This window comes from Vulpes vulpes, chromosome 1 (genome assembly GCF_048418805.1).
Source record: "Vulpes vulpes isolate BD-2025 chromosome 1, VulVul3, whole genome shotgun sequence".
Lineage (NCBI taxonomy): Eukaryota > Metazoa > Chordata > Mammalia > Carnivora > Canidae > Vulpes > Vulpes vulpes.
Genome location: NC_132780.1, coordinates 55,041,770 through 55,057,522, shown reverse-complemented (window position 1 = coordinate 55,057,522; position 15,753 = coordinate 55,041,770). Strand labels below are relative to the sequence as shown.

Genomic DNA, 15,753 nt, shown 5'->3' with positions numbered 1-15,753 from the left:
CCAGGGCCAGGACTGAAAACTCAGGAGTCCTGACTCACAGTCCAGCTTTGCCTCCATTCACTAAATAGGCCATGTTTTTTCCCCAAACACTTTCATTCATAGTGGTAAATTTTGAAAATGAATCATCTTAGGGATGGCTGGGTGGCTCAGCGGTTGAGCATCTGCCTTTGGCTCAGGTCATGATCCTGGGGTCCTGGGATCGAGTCCAACATTGGGCTCAATGCAGGGAGCCTGCTTCTCCCTCTGCCTGTGTCTCTTCCTCTCTCTGTGTGTCTCTCATGAATAAATAAATAAAAATCTTTAAAAAATGAAATATCTTACGTCTTACTTTTATTATCAGAATATCATCATTTGTACTTTTAATCAAGAAAGGTACTCATTCACATTAATGATGAACTATCGTGCTATAGCAGGTGTGTGCAAATTATGATATTAATATAAATGTTTTTATGACTTAATAATTCTGAAGTGATACACATAGAAATTGGACATAATATAGTTAAATTCCTTGGGTGGTAATTAAATGGATAAAAGATGACAGCTTGCCGATATCTGATAAGGGCCTTTATTTAGACTTAAAAATATGAACTTCAAACCTTCTTTTGTATTTAAACTTACATAAGACCATCTAAAAATGAGTGGAACAGGCAAACAGTGCTCTTTTCAAATGTTAAGGAAAATGAAAGCTGCTATTATTGGTTTGTAAAATGCAAAAACCTGAATTTTAGTCAAGTGCATTTCACCAATAGGTAAATGATGTAATGCCATGAATAGTGAAAATTACTTTTGCACATTTGATAGGAAAAACTTAGTATTTAAAATTTAGTGTAGTTGTTACTTTAACATATAAAAACAGAAAACACTAGGGGTACATTTCATCCAATATTAGATGCTACTCCGAAGGATATTAATAAGCTTCTTTGTTTAAGGCAAACTCTTTTCAAAGTTAACCTTGTTAAGAGTAATTTTGGCAACTCTATAGAAAACTGTAACCAATTACATAATCCCATTATATAATTCCCCTTTTTAAAATAACGAAGTATGAAAAAAAAAATAACGAAGTATGAACATACCATCTTCATCAGTTTGAATAATCGTCTCTTCACTCTCCTTCCTGCCTTCTGGATTGGTTAGGATCATCTTGAGGCTGACATTTGTATAAGGTGGCAGATGGTTCACAACATGCTGAGGGGCTTTGGGGTCCATGTCCAAACAGTCTGCCTTGCTCTCGTTGTGACCACGGAAGTAATGGTAGCAGATAGTGACATTAAAAGTGTGGCAACGAGTGATGTTATAACCCAAGGATTCCCAGTCCACGGCAATGCGTCTTGCCTGTATCTCAGCAATCTTTAACGTCTTCGGGGTTCGCATAGGTTCTGAAAAATACATCAGAGATGCAGATAGCTGTCACCTTTATAACAAATAGTCCTGGTAAATTCAAACACTGAGCATGACACAGCCTGTGTAAACCTAGGAAAATCTGGAAGTCATCTTTTATTCTCATTTTCTTTATTTACTCATGATCTTATATTCCTGAAGGATTCAGTCAGAGACTATGATGTATCAATGGGAAAAGAAATGGAAAATGTTAATGATCCATAGGACTCAGGAACATGGCAGAAAGACAAAACCCTGAAAATGTGCCCACAATGCCCTTAGAGTCGTTGCTGTTGTTACTGCCCAATTCCCTGTCTCTCTTTTCTTTTGTCGTTACTGAGCAAGTGAATTAGCTAATATATCATAATGGATAAGAGTCAACACGTTCTGCTCCATGATTTGTCATGTCACCAAGCTATGGTGTATACTAATTAGTCTAATTGTAATACTAAACTACCATTTACCAAAAAGTGACGCAGATATTAATTAACATTTATTATTTCAATAATGATGTTGTTCATCAAAGCAGAAAAATATCTGGGAAAAACTGCAAGAACACATGTGGATATTCACACTGTCATCTATCCTTCTTGATCTCTATCTTTTTCTAGGAAACAGTCAGGTCTGACAATCCATTCACTGTCACCCAAACCAAACTGGGAGGTGAATGTCCATTCAACTGGAAAATGCTGGCAGGACTAAACACTCTGCAGACTGGAGTCCATCCATCATCGCTTCCCAAGTGTATTCTTTCTCATGCAAGACTAACTCTCATCGTTGAACTTAATCAAAATAATTACTCTATGAAAGTCATGGCCATGGCAAAGTCTACATAGTAAACAAACCAATACACAGCTAAGCTTTAATACACTGATTTGACGATCAAGGCCAAGTTCAGTGCCATCTTGGTACCTCCCTTAACTCAGTAAGAATAGTCCGTGCTCTTGCTAAGTGGGAGTCAGTAGACAAAAAAGAAGGAAAATAAATAATACAAAAAGCCCAGTTTGGGTGTTTTTATAAATTTTCATTTTCAAGATCAAAATCTCGGTTCTGTAAAAATAATCAGCATGGTACACAGATGGCAAGCCCAAATTGGGATTCCAGTTCAATGTATTATGTGTGCCATCTGAAATACACTCTGGTGGCCATTTAAAACCTCACAACTACAAAAATACATACATATACATGCAAATTAATCCATCGTAGAATCCAAAGCTTAGATTTTAAATGTTGTGCGCCGGTCTTCTGACTACTCACAGTATCCAGTCTCCTTCTTTCATCACTTTTGTTTTATGTGTTTTACATTAAGCACTGTAAGTAGGTTGGAAGAAAGATGTGGCTTCCTAATCATTAAAAAAAAAAAAAACAAAAAAAAACCCTCTTTATATGTCCAGCTCTCTGCTCACATTTTCCCACCAGGCACAGAAGGGAAGTGATGACACTGAAGTTCAGTCTACACAGTTCAGTGAAAATATGTTCTTCGGCACCACTGACCACCAAGATGACCAGGCAGTTGTAGGTAGTATCATCCCACAATGTCTAGATAAACCATGATTTTACTGTCTGCTAGGTAGCAAACTGATAAACTTTAGAGGTAATGTTCAGGTTAGGCCATACTTTGTGACAGAAGTATCTAGAATAAGAAAGTAAGATTTCTCCCTAAAATACTTGCAGTATATGAATGAAAATCTTCCATAAAATGATGACAAACACCAATAAATACTTACTCCTCTGTTTTAGTATTTATTTTTAGATCTAGTATTTCTATACTTGAGAAACCTTTTATTTTGAATCTGAAATTTCCCCCTTTATAAATTTCTGTATTTCTTTTTTTTTTTTAAAGATTTTATGTATTTATTCATGAGAGACACACACACAGAGAGAGAAAGAGGCAGAGACATAGGCAGAGGGAGAAGCAGGCTCCATGCAGGTAGCCTGATGTGGGACTTGATTCCGGGGCTCCAGGATCACGCTCCCAGCCAAAGGTGGTGCTAAACCACTGAGCCACCTGGGCTGCCCAAATTTCTGTATTTCCAAGTGATCACCCTGTTTCATTCATCTTTTCATTTCATCCTACTATTCAGTTTGCACTTACCATGCATTTTAAAAACAATTTTAAAAGCATAAGAAAGGCATTAAAAAATTGAAGAAGATGCAAATAAATGGATATTTTGTGCTCAGGAATTGGAAGAATCAATATTATTGAAACGTCCATACTACTCAAAGCAATCTACAGATTCCGTGCAATACCTATCAAAATTCCAGTGGTGGGACACCTGGGTGGCTCAATTGGTTAAGCACCTGATTCCTGGTTGTGGCTCAGGTCATGATCTTAGGGTCATTAGATCAATCCCCTCATCTGCTTGAGATTTTGTCTCTCCTTCTCTCTCTGCCCTTCCCCATCTCTCTCATGCTCTTTTTCTCTCTCTCAAATAAATAAATACATCTTTGGAAAAAGTACAATGGCATTTCAAAAAGAAATAGAACAAACAATCCTAATATTTGTATGGAACCATTAAAGACTCTGACAAGTCAAAGCAATGTTAAGAATGAAGAAGCTAGAGGCACCACACTCCCTGTTTTCAGATTACATTACAAAGCCACACTAATTAAAACAGTATTGTATTGACACAAAAACAGACACACAGATCAGTGGAACAGAATAGAGAAAATTATTTATGGCAAAGGAGCCAGGAATATACAATGGGGAGAGAACAGTCTCTTTAATAAAAGTGTTGGGAAAGCTGGACAGCTGCACAAAAAGAATGAAAGTAGACCACTAGTTTGTACCATATATAAAAACTAACTCAGAATAGATTAGACTTCGATGTAAGACCTGAAATCATGAAACTCCTAGAAGAAGACATAGGCAGGAAACCCCTTGAAACAGGTCTTTGTGATGATTTTTTGAATGAAACAAAAAAGTGAAAGCAAGAAAAGCAAAATCAGATAAGTGGGACTGCATCATACTAAATTAAAAAAAAGCTTCTATAGAGCAAAGAAAATCATCGACAAGATGATAAGGAAACCTACTCAATGGAAGAAGATAATTTACACCTCGTATACCTAATAAGAGGCTAATAACCAAAATACGTAAAGAACTCATACTACTCAATAGCAAAAAAAAAAAAAAAAATCTAATTAAAAAATGGGCAGCAGATATGAATAGACATTTGCCCAAAGATGACATATAGATGGCCAAAGGGTATATGAAAAGATGCTGAACATCATTCATCAGTAAGGAAATGCAAATGAAAGACACAATGAGATGTCAGCTCATACCAATCAGAATAACTACTATCAAAAAGAGGAAAAATAACAAGTGTTGGCAAAGAAAAAGGAGCCCTTGGGCACTGCTGCTGGAAATGTAAACTGGTGCAATCACTATGGAAAACAGAATGGAGGTTCCTCAAAAAATGAAAAATAGAACTACCATATGATCCTGTAATTCCACTTTTGGGTATTTACACAAATAAAACACTAACCTGGAAGACACATGCACTCCCATATTTATTGAAGCATTATTCATAAAGCCAAGATATGGAAACAACTGAAGTGTGCATGTGTATATACATATAAACAGTGGAATATTATTCAGCCATAAAAATAATGAAATCTTGCCATTTGTGGCAGCATGACTGGACCTCGAGAGTTAACATGCTCAGTGAAATGTCTGGACACTTGACGGGATGAGCACTGGGTGTTTTTCTGTATGTTGGTAAATTGAACACCAATAAAAATTAATTAAAAAAAAAAAAGAAATGTCAGGCAGATAAAGACAAATACCATATGATTTCTCTTACATGAGGAATTTTTAAAAAATTAAAAAAAAGTAAAAAAGAAAAAAAGTGAATGAAGTTCATAGGTACAGACAATAGACTGATGGTTGCCATAAGTGGGAGTATAGGGATGCATAAATTGTAAAGGGGTTATACATTTATTAAAAATTAAATTAAAAATGTAATTATGTTAGAGATGTGTGACATAACTTCATTTAAGGGAGTGGGGAAAAATTACCTAAGTAACTTATGAGATGAGTAGAGACAATGAGACAATAAACAAAAACAAAAACAGCAGATATTCCTAGTAATGATCTAAAGTTTACAGATGACTTTGGGGTGCAGTCATAGAGACATGATGTTTCTGAACAGCAAATGCAGAGGCCTGTTCAAAGAAAAAGAAAAAACCTGTCAGAAAACCTGTCACACCTGTCAGAATGGTTAAAATCAAAAACAGAAGAAACAACACATGTTGGTGAGGATGTGGGCAAAAAGGAACCCTCTTGTATTGTGGGTAGAGATGCAAACTGATGAGCCACTCTGGAAAACTGTATGGAATCTCCTCAAAAAATTAAAAATAGAGCTACCCTATAATGCAGCAATTGTACTACTAAGTGTTTACCCAAAGAACACAAAAATACTAATTCAAAGGGATACATGCACCCTGATGTTTATAGCACCATTATCTCTAAAAACCAAGTTATGGAAACAGCTCACTGCCCATCAGTTGATAAATGGATAAAGAAGATATGATGAAATAAAATACTATTCAGCATAAAAAATAATGAAATCCTGCCATTTGCAACAAGAGAGATAGAGGTCGGGAGTATAATGCTAAGTGCAACAAATCAGAGAAAGACAAATATTATATGATCTCATTCATATGTGGAATTTAAGAAATAAAACAAATGAACAAAAGTGAAAAAAGGGAGGGGGGGAGAGAGAGAGAGAGAGAGGCAAACCAGGAAACAGACTCTTAAACACAGAGAACGAACTGATGATTAGCAGAGGGGAGGTGGGTAGGTGGATAGGAGAAGTAGGGGGATAGGGATTAAAGAGTATACTTATGATAAAACAAAGAAATAATAGAAAAATAATGAATTAAAAAATAAAATAGACATATGAATGTGAAAAAAAGTGGAAATGAGAAGTAGTAAGGACAAAAGGAAGCTATTCAACACTTTATAGACTAAGAGTCTTAAGCAAATCCTAAATCTTCTTGTTATATTATCAACTATATATTTCTACATTTTCTCCCAAGCTAATCATAAAATAGAAAATTAATTTTGCTATTTACAAATTTAAATAATTATAGAAATAATTATGAAATGTTCTTCTAACTAATCTTATTATATCCAATTTCTTTTTGCCTTCTGGCTTCCTCTATAAAACCCTTCTGTGGAGCACTGAAAACAGGGGACGTACGTGCTATTTAATTCTGCTCTAGTTGAATAGCTATTGGAACTGCTTGAAGTTCTGAATAGCCCTAGAGCTAAGGCAAAGTATGCATGAATGTGGTGTTTCTCTAGGCTTGGAAGGACAAGACCAGATGCAAGTGTAGCCACACAGAGGGACCCAATGTCAAAAGCAAAAGCAACTTGGAGGCAAGAGAAAGAAAAGCAAAAATGAATGATTAGGACCTCATCAAGATAAAAAGTTTCTGCACAGTGAAGGAAATCACCAACAAAACTAAAAGGCAGCCTATGGAATGGGAGAAGATAGTTGCAAGCTACATATCTGATAGAGGGTTGGCATCCAAAATCTATAAAGAATTTAACAAATTCAACACCCAAAAACCAAATAATCCAGTTAAGAAATGCCAGAAGACATGAATAGATATTTTTCCAAAGAAGACATCCAGATGGTCAACGGACACAAGAAAAGGTACTCAATATCACTGATTATCAGGCAAAGACAAATCAAAACCACGATGAGATATCACCCCACACCTGTCTGAATGGCTACAATTAACAACACAGGAAACCACAGATGTGGAGAAAGGGGAACCTTCTTACACTGTTGGTGAGAATGCAAACTGGTGCAGCCACTCTGGAAAACAGTGTGCAGGGTCCTCAGAAAGTTAAAAAAGGACTACCTTACAATCCAGTAACTGCATTACTAGGCATTTACCCAAAGGACACAAAAATACTGATTCAAAGGGACACAGCACCTGGATGTTAATAGCAGTATTATCAACGGCAGCCAAATGTCCATCGACTGGAGAATGAATAAACATACACATTACATATGTGTGTGTGTGTGTGTGTGTATATATATATATATATATATATATATATATATATAATGGAATATATATTAGAATATTACTTGGCTATCAAAAAGAATGAAATCTTGCCATTTGCAACAACATCTAGGGATGGCACTAGAGTATATCATGCTAAACAAAGCCAAGCAGAGAAAGACAAAGACCATATGATTCCACTCATATGTGGGATTTAAGAAACAAAACAGTTGAACATATAGGAAGGGGGAAAAGAGAGAAGGAAACAAACCATAAGAGACTCTTAAAGACAGACAATAAACTGAGGGTTGATGGAGGGAGGGGGTGAGGGATGGGCTAATGGGTGATGGGGATTAAGGAGGGCTCTGGTTATGATGAGCACTGAGTGTTGTATGTAAGGGATGAACCACTGAATACTACTCCTGACATCAATATTACACTATATATTAACTAACTAGAATTTAAATAAAAATTTGAAAAAAGAAAAAAGCAGAAGTAATTCACTACTTTTTACCTTCTTAATCTCATATTCAATAAATAGGTACATAGATAAATGCTACACAGCTTGTGGGAAAAAAAAGTACCTCTACATCCTCAATTTAAAAAGTCATATTTATTATGTAGTATGTAAAAAAATACCTAGGGTTCAACTTTGAGAGTGAGAATTTTGTTTTGGTGTATTTAAGTGCTGCTTACTTTGACCCTCATATAAGTCATATTTTAAAAATTCACATTTAAAATTAGGGAAGGGTAGCTTTATAAATTCTACATATCTGTATATAAACCACTACCATAATTTCAGTAACCAGTACTTTATTAACTGGTATATAACAACAAAGAGTTGTGAAAAAACTAGTTTTCTGAGAGGCAAAGATTCATTCTACAAGGTCAATATAGCATTTCAAAATTTGTATTTTTTTACAGTTGCTTAAATAAATGCACTGTTATTACTAAAATAGTGACTTACAACATAATTTTACTTTCACCTAGTGTAATACTCAGAAACACACATTCAACAAAGTAAACACATACACATGCAGCACAAAACTCAATTATTTTGAGCTCTCTGGCATCTGCAATAACTCAGACGAAGTCACTGTCTAATTACATTCTTTCTGAATTGGCATGTGCCCTTCTTTTTTTTTTCCAGTTTTTATTGAGGTGGGACCTTTTCAACTACAACACACACACATACCTATTCACACATGTACGTTTATATACACGTACTTCCCACATGATAGGCACTCTGCTATGCCACTCCTCTGAATTCTCTGAGGTCTGATGCGGGTAGGCAACTACATATATACACAGGGATTTATATATTAGAGTATAAATAGCAAGACTCAAGTCTGTTCTACTACTATGACATTAAATGAGAGAAAATTCTATCAACAAATTCAGTGATAAAATGACCTAACATCCTTACAATGATCAATTATTCTTGTGCCTCACCAATAACTTCGTTGTATTTCTAAGATATGAATGTATATAAAAAATTAATTTTTTAAATCAAAGTAATAGTTCTAGAATAATCTGGGATAGAAAAATATTTCCAAAAACTCATTATGTTATATACAAACTGGGTATAAGTGCTGTTTTGAGGACTAAATAATTTAAAGAAATGGCCTAGCACAGGGAATGGCACATAGAGGCATCATAGTAAATAGCATCAATAGCGAACAACATAAATAACCATAACGATGATAAAGCAACAGAGATCGTATTCATTGATGCCCTGCCAAGTGTTCTGAAATTTAGTAAATGTTCTTTCTTTCCAATTTTTTACTTTCTGTTTTCAAATCTTTATTAGGTACTCCCACACATGTGATTTTCTAAAACTCTTTCTTTCTCTCTTATTTTTGCTTTTCTAGTAAAAGGACATTTGGGAAAGAAACAAGAAATTGAAGAGATTGAATTTTGTGGGGCAAAATTTTGGCAGAAACTTAGGAAGAGGCACAGCAAGAGAGCAACCTTCATGCAGCAAAGGATCACATTAAAATATTTTATATAAGTCATTTACCTGTTATAAAACAAAAACAGATTGCCTATCACATAAAGTGCACAACACCAGATACCATGGAGAAGGCTATGAAAGAAACAATAATAGGCCTCAGGGAGCTTAACATGCATTAAGTAAAGATGGTAGTTAAGAAAAAAAGATAAATAATTAAAATAGGATGATATAAGTGGTATGTGAATAGAATACAATACTGTGGGAATTCAAAAGGGAGAAAGAACTTCCATTTGTCAAATGGAGGAGACATTTGCATTAGATCTCAATGGATAAGGCAAGAAGATCTATAGATGTAGTTTGGTAAATAATACAAAAGGAGAGGAGAAAATGCAAATCCCATCTGGTTGCTGAACAAGTTATCCAGGAGGAGATTAGGTAGGAAAAACTGACTGGAAAAGATTGGGAAAATGTTGGATGGCATGGTAAGAGATTGCACTTGATCCCAAAGGCTACAGAGTCACTGAATGGGCAGAAAATTGATATAATGAATTGTTTATGTTAATTTGGAGGTTGTATCCAGTGTGCATTACTAGAGGCAGAGAAATCTAAAGATTGCAATATGTTAGGGAGAAAAATGGACCAAGAAGTAGAGTGACTTCAATAGAGATAGAGGTAACTTTGGGTTGGAAATTGGTGAGCCACGAACAGTTCAAAGTTAAGTTGGTTAAAAAAAAAAAAAAAAGAAGTCAAACTTTTAAATCATTCTATGTTTTGAACTCTGTGTTTCATATATACACTGTTCCAACTCTTTCTCCTAAGTCATCAATCAGAGGGGGATTCAGAGGAAATTAAAAAGATTTATTTATTTATTATTTACGAGAGAGCAAGTGCATGAGCGAGTGGGGGGAGAGAGAGAGAGGAGGAGAGAGCCTTAAGCAGGCTCCACGTCCAGCACGGAGCCCAACACAAGGCTCCACCTCTCAGGACTCTGAGATCATGGTCTGAGCCTAAATCAAGAATCAGATGCTAATGGACTGAGCCACCCAGGCACCCCTGGAATTAAAAAGGTTTGAGGCCATTTGTGATATACCTGGAAAACAGGGTTGGGGGTTTACATTAAGAAGCAGGTGAAGAGGGCAGCCCAGGTGGCTCAGCAGTTTAGTGCTGCCTTCAGCCCAGGGTGTGATCCTGGAGACCCGGGATCGAGTCCTACATCGGGCTCTCTACGTGGAGCCTGCTTCTCCCCCTGCCTTTGTCTCTGCCTCTCTCTCTCTCTCTCTCAGTGTCTCTCATGAATAAATAAAGAAAATATTAAAAAAAAAAGCAGGTGAAGAAACTGGAACTATAAGCAAAATCTGGTCTTTTCCCATTCTACTCTTCAGCTGATGAATCTCAACTCTCTTAATTAACTGCGCTACGGACAAATGTGCAACCAAACTGGGATAAAGCCCTCCTCCATTTATTCATTTCTAATAAATCCTAGGAAAATACTAATTTGTAAATCGAAAAAGAAATATGTGATTAGAAATGTCAGTATTATCTGGTTTTCTTTGTTTTCCCTGCAAAATGTTGATCAGTCGATTTTACTAACTTTTCCCATTCCCCTTTTCCATGTATTGCTCCTCCATTTCCTCACTGATCCAGTGAAAATGGCCATATAAAATCAAGAAAAAAAATAAGAAAAGAAATGGTAGAAAATGTACATACACACTTATTGCCAACACCAAACAATTAGCAGGTAAATAAAGAAGTTAATATATCACTGCCTTCACATAAATTTTAAACAGATCAAGCCTGGGATTTACGCCTGTAATAATTTTTGTGTCAAATACTTAACCCAACCTGATAGGAGAAAATGAAGAATTACTTAATAATTCTCTGAAGGTTAAAAAAAAATAAAGGCGACATGAAGAGATAGAACATGTTGACTTTGAGTCCCCTCTCAATGGCAAGATGGTTTAATAAGCGGTTCTAGATAATGGATAAAAGGGAATTCAATGTTTTTGGTACTTGCTAAACAACACGTGACATGACAGGTCAATATCCATGTCCTTTTGCAGTGATAATCTCCAGTTATTCTGAAAGAGTTGTGAAAACAAAAGCTTTAGCAGTTACAAGAGAATCAAGAGCAAAGATCATATTTCCCGAGAATCAGTTTCTAATGATAAAACTTATTATCCAGCTGTCAGTCAGAGAAAAACAGAAGATGTCCCAAAGCTCATGCCAAGGAAAAAAAAAAAAAAAGAAGAAGAAGAAGATCTTGTCAAAAATGTACACAACTAAGAACACTGAAGCGTAACAAGGAGCTCCTGTGCTCCGGGCAGCCTTCTCATCAGAACTCCTCGAAGCAGACTGCAGAGCATAATTTTCATTCCAATCATCAAAACAAATACAGGAAAAGTGAATTTCCTGACTGCCAGGGAAGATACTTGTTAGCATAAAGTAAAAAATAATGGAGATGAAATTTCTGAACAAAGGGGAATTATAAATAAATAAATAAATAAATAAATAAATAAATAAATAAATAAAATATAAATAGGAAGAAAACCCTGGCAGGCCTTGGGGGAGGAAAAACTTAAGGTCTTTGGGAGACACTGCCGTTACTTCTCCCTACTGATGCTTGGTGTTTTTCTTCTTTTCCATGCGCTAAGGATGGAGGAGGATCAAGGTTTTACATTGCACATCTTTTCAATCTCACAGCATCATTAGTCTTGCCAAAAAGATTTCATCTCTGCTCCCATGGGTCAAATTGAGTTAATGATAAGTTGGCGAGATGACTTGATTAGTACGGTAACATGAGGGAGCCTCAGGTCCAGGAATAATCACAAACCAACTGTCAGCTCTTCTGGCTTCCTGGCTGTGTTGTGAAAATGACAAGCGCACACTCAGGGGATGGAGAATGACAGGGTGTATGGCTCACTCAGCCCTCCCACAGAGTCACAGTAATATTTACCCAGCGCCATCAGAACGATACTAAGCACATCATCAAATTAACCCAAAACATGTCATTTCCACTACTTTCAGAAGTCTGAAGTTTATCAGATAATTCTAATAGCCTTACCATTTGCATCTTCTCCAAAATAACACTCAGGAAAGCATTTGACTTTTAGAGAACCAGATAACCAAAGTGACAAGGGAAAAAGACAAAGATCATTCTTTTCCCAATAGATACATTTTCCTCAATGTCTTATCATGAATCCTCATTTCCAAAACAGGAGTAGTTGAAAATCTGGGGACTCTTTAAATGTTTTTTTTTTTTCCTCTTATATGTTTATGTGACAACATTAGACTGTGTTGGGAGAAACGTGATTACCACCAATGAATCCACTTCAAGTCATCTCTGATATTGCATATTCCACTTATGTGTCATAATTTAAATAGAACTTAAAAAATAAAGCAGTCTCTATAGATACCTGCCTATACTTGAATAAAGCAAAAAAATAGAAAAAAAAGGGAAAAGGCATTTTCTTAATTTATGGAAGAGAAAAATTGACTCTTCCTTTAAAAACAAGCTTTATCTTTCATAAAAATATTTAGCAACAGTGTTAATCAGACATAAAAGGGGGAGTGATTTGTATATAATCCTAAAAAAAAAAAACATAAAACGAGAACACAGTAGGTAGTGTAAAACATAAGATGGCTTGAGAGGTCTTGTCTATAGAACTCCAGAAGCGATTTTCAATGCCTTTCCTTATCCCTCAAAAGAAGATAAACAATACACTTCTTAGGTTGTCCGAAAAAAATGAGGGAAATATTTTGTACGCCCAGCACACTGTTTGGCCCGTAGCATATGCTTGAAAATTTTATTTTCTGAACAGTAAGGCAAATAGTGCTGATAAATTTTTATATTTGAAGTTAAAAGCCTAATGAAGATAGAACCTAAGAACCAGTTCTGTACAGTAGTTGCAATGCCGATTCTGATCCCTCTTGTACTCACACCGTTGGCCCCGTGACTTTGCAACCTGGAGAGGTGGGGCCTCTCTGTGCATCCTTCGGTTGGGGGCTTGCCTCGCCACTCGCTTTGGGCACAGAATTAGGCCCAGGGTGATGTCAGGCCGGTGGTCAGCCTCTCCAAGGTCCCGGGAGCTGCTGCTTGTTCTTACACCCCCACCATCTCTTCTAGAATGAGACACGCATGGAGCGGAGCCCGTTGCCCTCGGGGTCGAGAGGTCAGTGCAGCCTGGCCAGCAGGCAGCCCCCCAGCAGGCCCGTGAGGCAGCCGAGGCCATAGGGCGCCCAGCGACCTCTCTGGGAGGCTACTGCCCCACTAGGGCCCGGTCAACTCCTGGATAATCTTGGGGAGGTCAGCTCAGTGATCTCTCCATTGAACAGCACTTGACAAACCTTCCTGTTCCACGATGGGCTGCACAAGCCACCACGTGCTGACGGAGTGTTCCTTCTGTGCTTGCCACGTGCCAACTCAGTGCTTGACACATGCTCGAAACATGATCTTAAACGAGGGGTTTTGTCTTCATTTCCTGCATGCCCTCTGAGCATAGGGTCATTTGCCCACTGTGCTCCCACAGATCCTAACACATTGAATATGGAACTAATAATTCTGCACAGGACACATCAGTCTCTTGTCCTAAGCTGTAGTGACCCAGCTGGTTGGTTTCTGGTACCTACTCCATTGTCGCGATGTGATATTTATTAAGACTGCTTAGTCTTACATATCAACATGGCTTTGTAGGTACATAGAAAAGTGAATCTGTAATGCAGTTTAATTATTTTCCTTCTGAATGGATAGGTCTGACAAAAAAATGCATTTACACGCATATTTTCATCCCAACAGTGCTAACGATGCTTTGATGCCCAACTAGTGTTTTCCTCAATGACGTAACTCCCTTGGAAGCATCTCACACCTGTCCTTGAACCAGTCAATTCAAACTAGAAACATTATTACAAAGTATATAATTCATATAGTTAATGGAATGCTTAGGGACCATTTTAAGCGAAGCTGTCTCATGACACCAAAGCCTCCATCCCCCCGATCCCTGAACAACAATCACATTATAATGATATTCCAAGTACATATGGGCCATTTTGCTCCTTACAAAGGTTATGATTTTACTACGTCAACTTAGGTCCTCCCTTTATTCTTTCTGTGAACATATTCAATAGACTAATTTGCTTTTGATCCCATTTCTGAAGAAGAGAAACCTTCTAAATTATACTAAAAAAAAGAGCTATAGTACACAAATTTCAAAAATGATAATGGCTGTTGATACACTTTAACATATTTGATTTTAAAATTCAAGTGTCTGGTAACATGCTTGCTTCAGGCGAAGAGAAAGACAGATTAGGACTGCAGGGCTGATGATTATTTGTCCATTTCCTTTTCTGAAGCCGCCATTTATTCTCTGCTTTCATGCATGATTAACAGCTTGCAGATCCTTTGCTTGTAATCAATAGTTGTGAAGTTTTATATTAGGTTTAGAGATTAGACAGCCTTGATTATAAATTTCATCGATTTGTACAGCTTAGCTGTAGAAATCCCTGTACGTTTTTCAGAGATTAAATTAAAAGGAGATATATGGCCTACACACACCAGAAATGCCAGTGCGATTATAAGGTGTGACCTCTTTATACTCATTCCTCTAGATGAATAAAACCTATCCAGCGCACTAAAACATGAATCAGCATGTCAACAAGCATCAAGCTGAGATACTAAACACAGTGAAAATGTGACAAAAAGAATTACAAAACTGCAAGGAAAACTGCCCAAGACTATAATTAATACAGGAGACTTGCAGGGATTAATTGCTGCAGCTCATTTGTAAATCAGAAAATTGACAGAGATAAGAAGAATGAATTCCTTAACTTATACCTGGAAAATGGGAACCTATATTAAAACTGAAGATTCATGATCTCCTAAGATAAAGGAACAAGGGCAAAAATTAAATACGGTCATTTTAAAGTTAGTGAATGATCTAATGACTACAATATTCGTACTCAGATCAGCTTTATGAATATTTGCCCCTTAAAAACTTTTAAAGCACTGCTATACGTCTTATGTACATTATTTTAAGGTCTGAAAATGTCCAGGAAAAAAAAAACACACTAACTAATAAACATCTTTACACTCAACAAATGTGGGGAGGGGGCGCTAATATTTTCCAATTTCAAAACTTTAGTCTTTAAATGTTTGGTTATGGCTTTTCTATTATGTTCTATCACAGTCCTTGTTCTTTTGTGAAATATCTTTTATTATCCTATTTGATTTTGTCCCCAAATCTGCATAAGTCCCATATATGAAGACACATGTAAGGCAGAAACAGGTGATAGGCAATTTATCTTGACATGTATTCTGAAGCATTCATTGCCTTATCTTTGGAACAATTAGGCTTAGAGTATGGACTGAGCCTTGAGCCAATCTATAGGGTCAGAAAAATGTTCCAGTG

At 36.6% G+C, this 15,753-nt stretch overlaps 1 protein-coding gene across 15 annotated transcripts in view; it reads right to left on the bottom strand.

Annotated features, from left to right (window-relative positions):
* Nucleotides 1-15,753, bottom strand: part of PTPRK (protein tyrosine phosphatase receptor type K) — a 546,296-nt gene that overhangs the window by 119,171 nt on the left and 411,372 nt on the right. For all 15 annotated transcript variants that reach the window (XM_072764637.1, XM_072764602.1, XM_072764614.1 and 12 more), the window contains exon 8: nucleotides 1,074-1,376. In XM_072764637.1, the coding sequence (XP_072620738.1) occupies nucleotides 1,074-1,376 (303 nt within the window). The remainder of the gene's footprint in view (nucleotides 1-1,073; nucleotides 1,377-15,753) is intronic.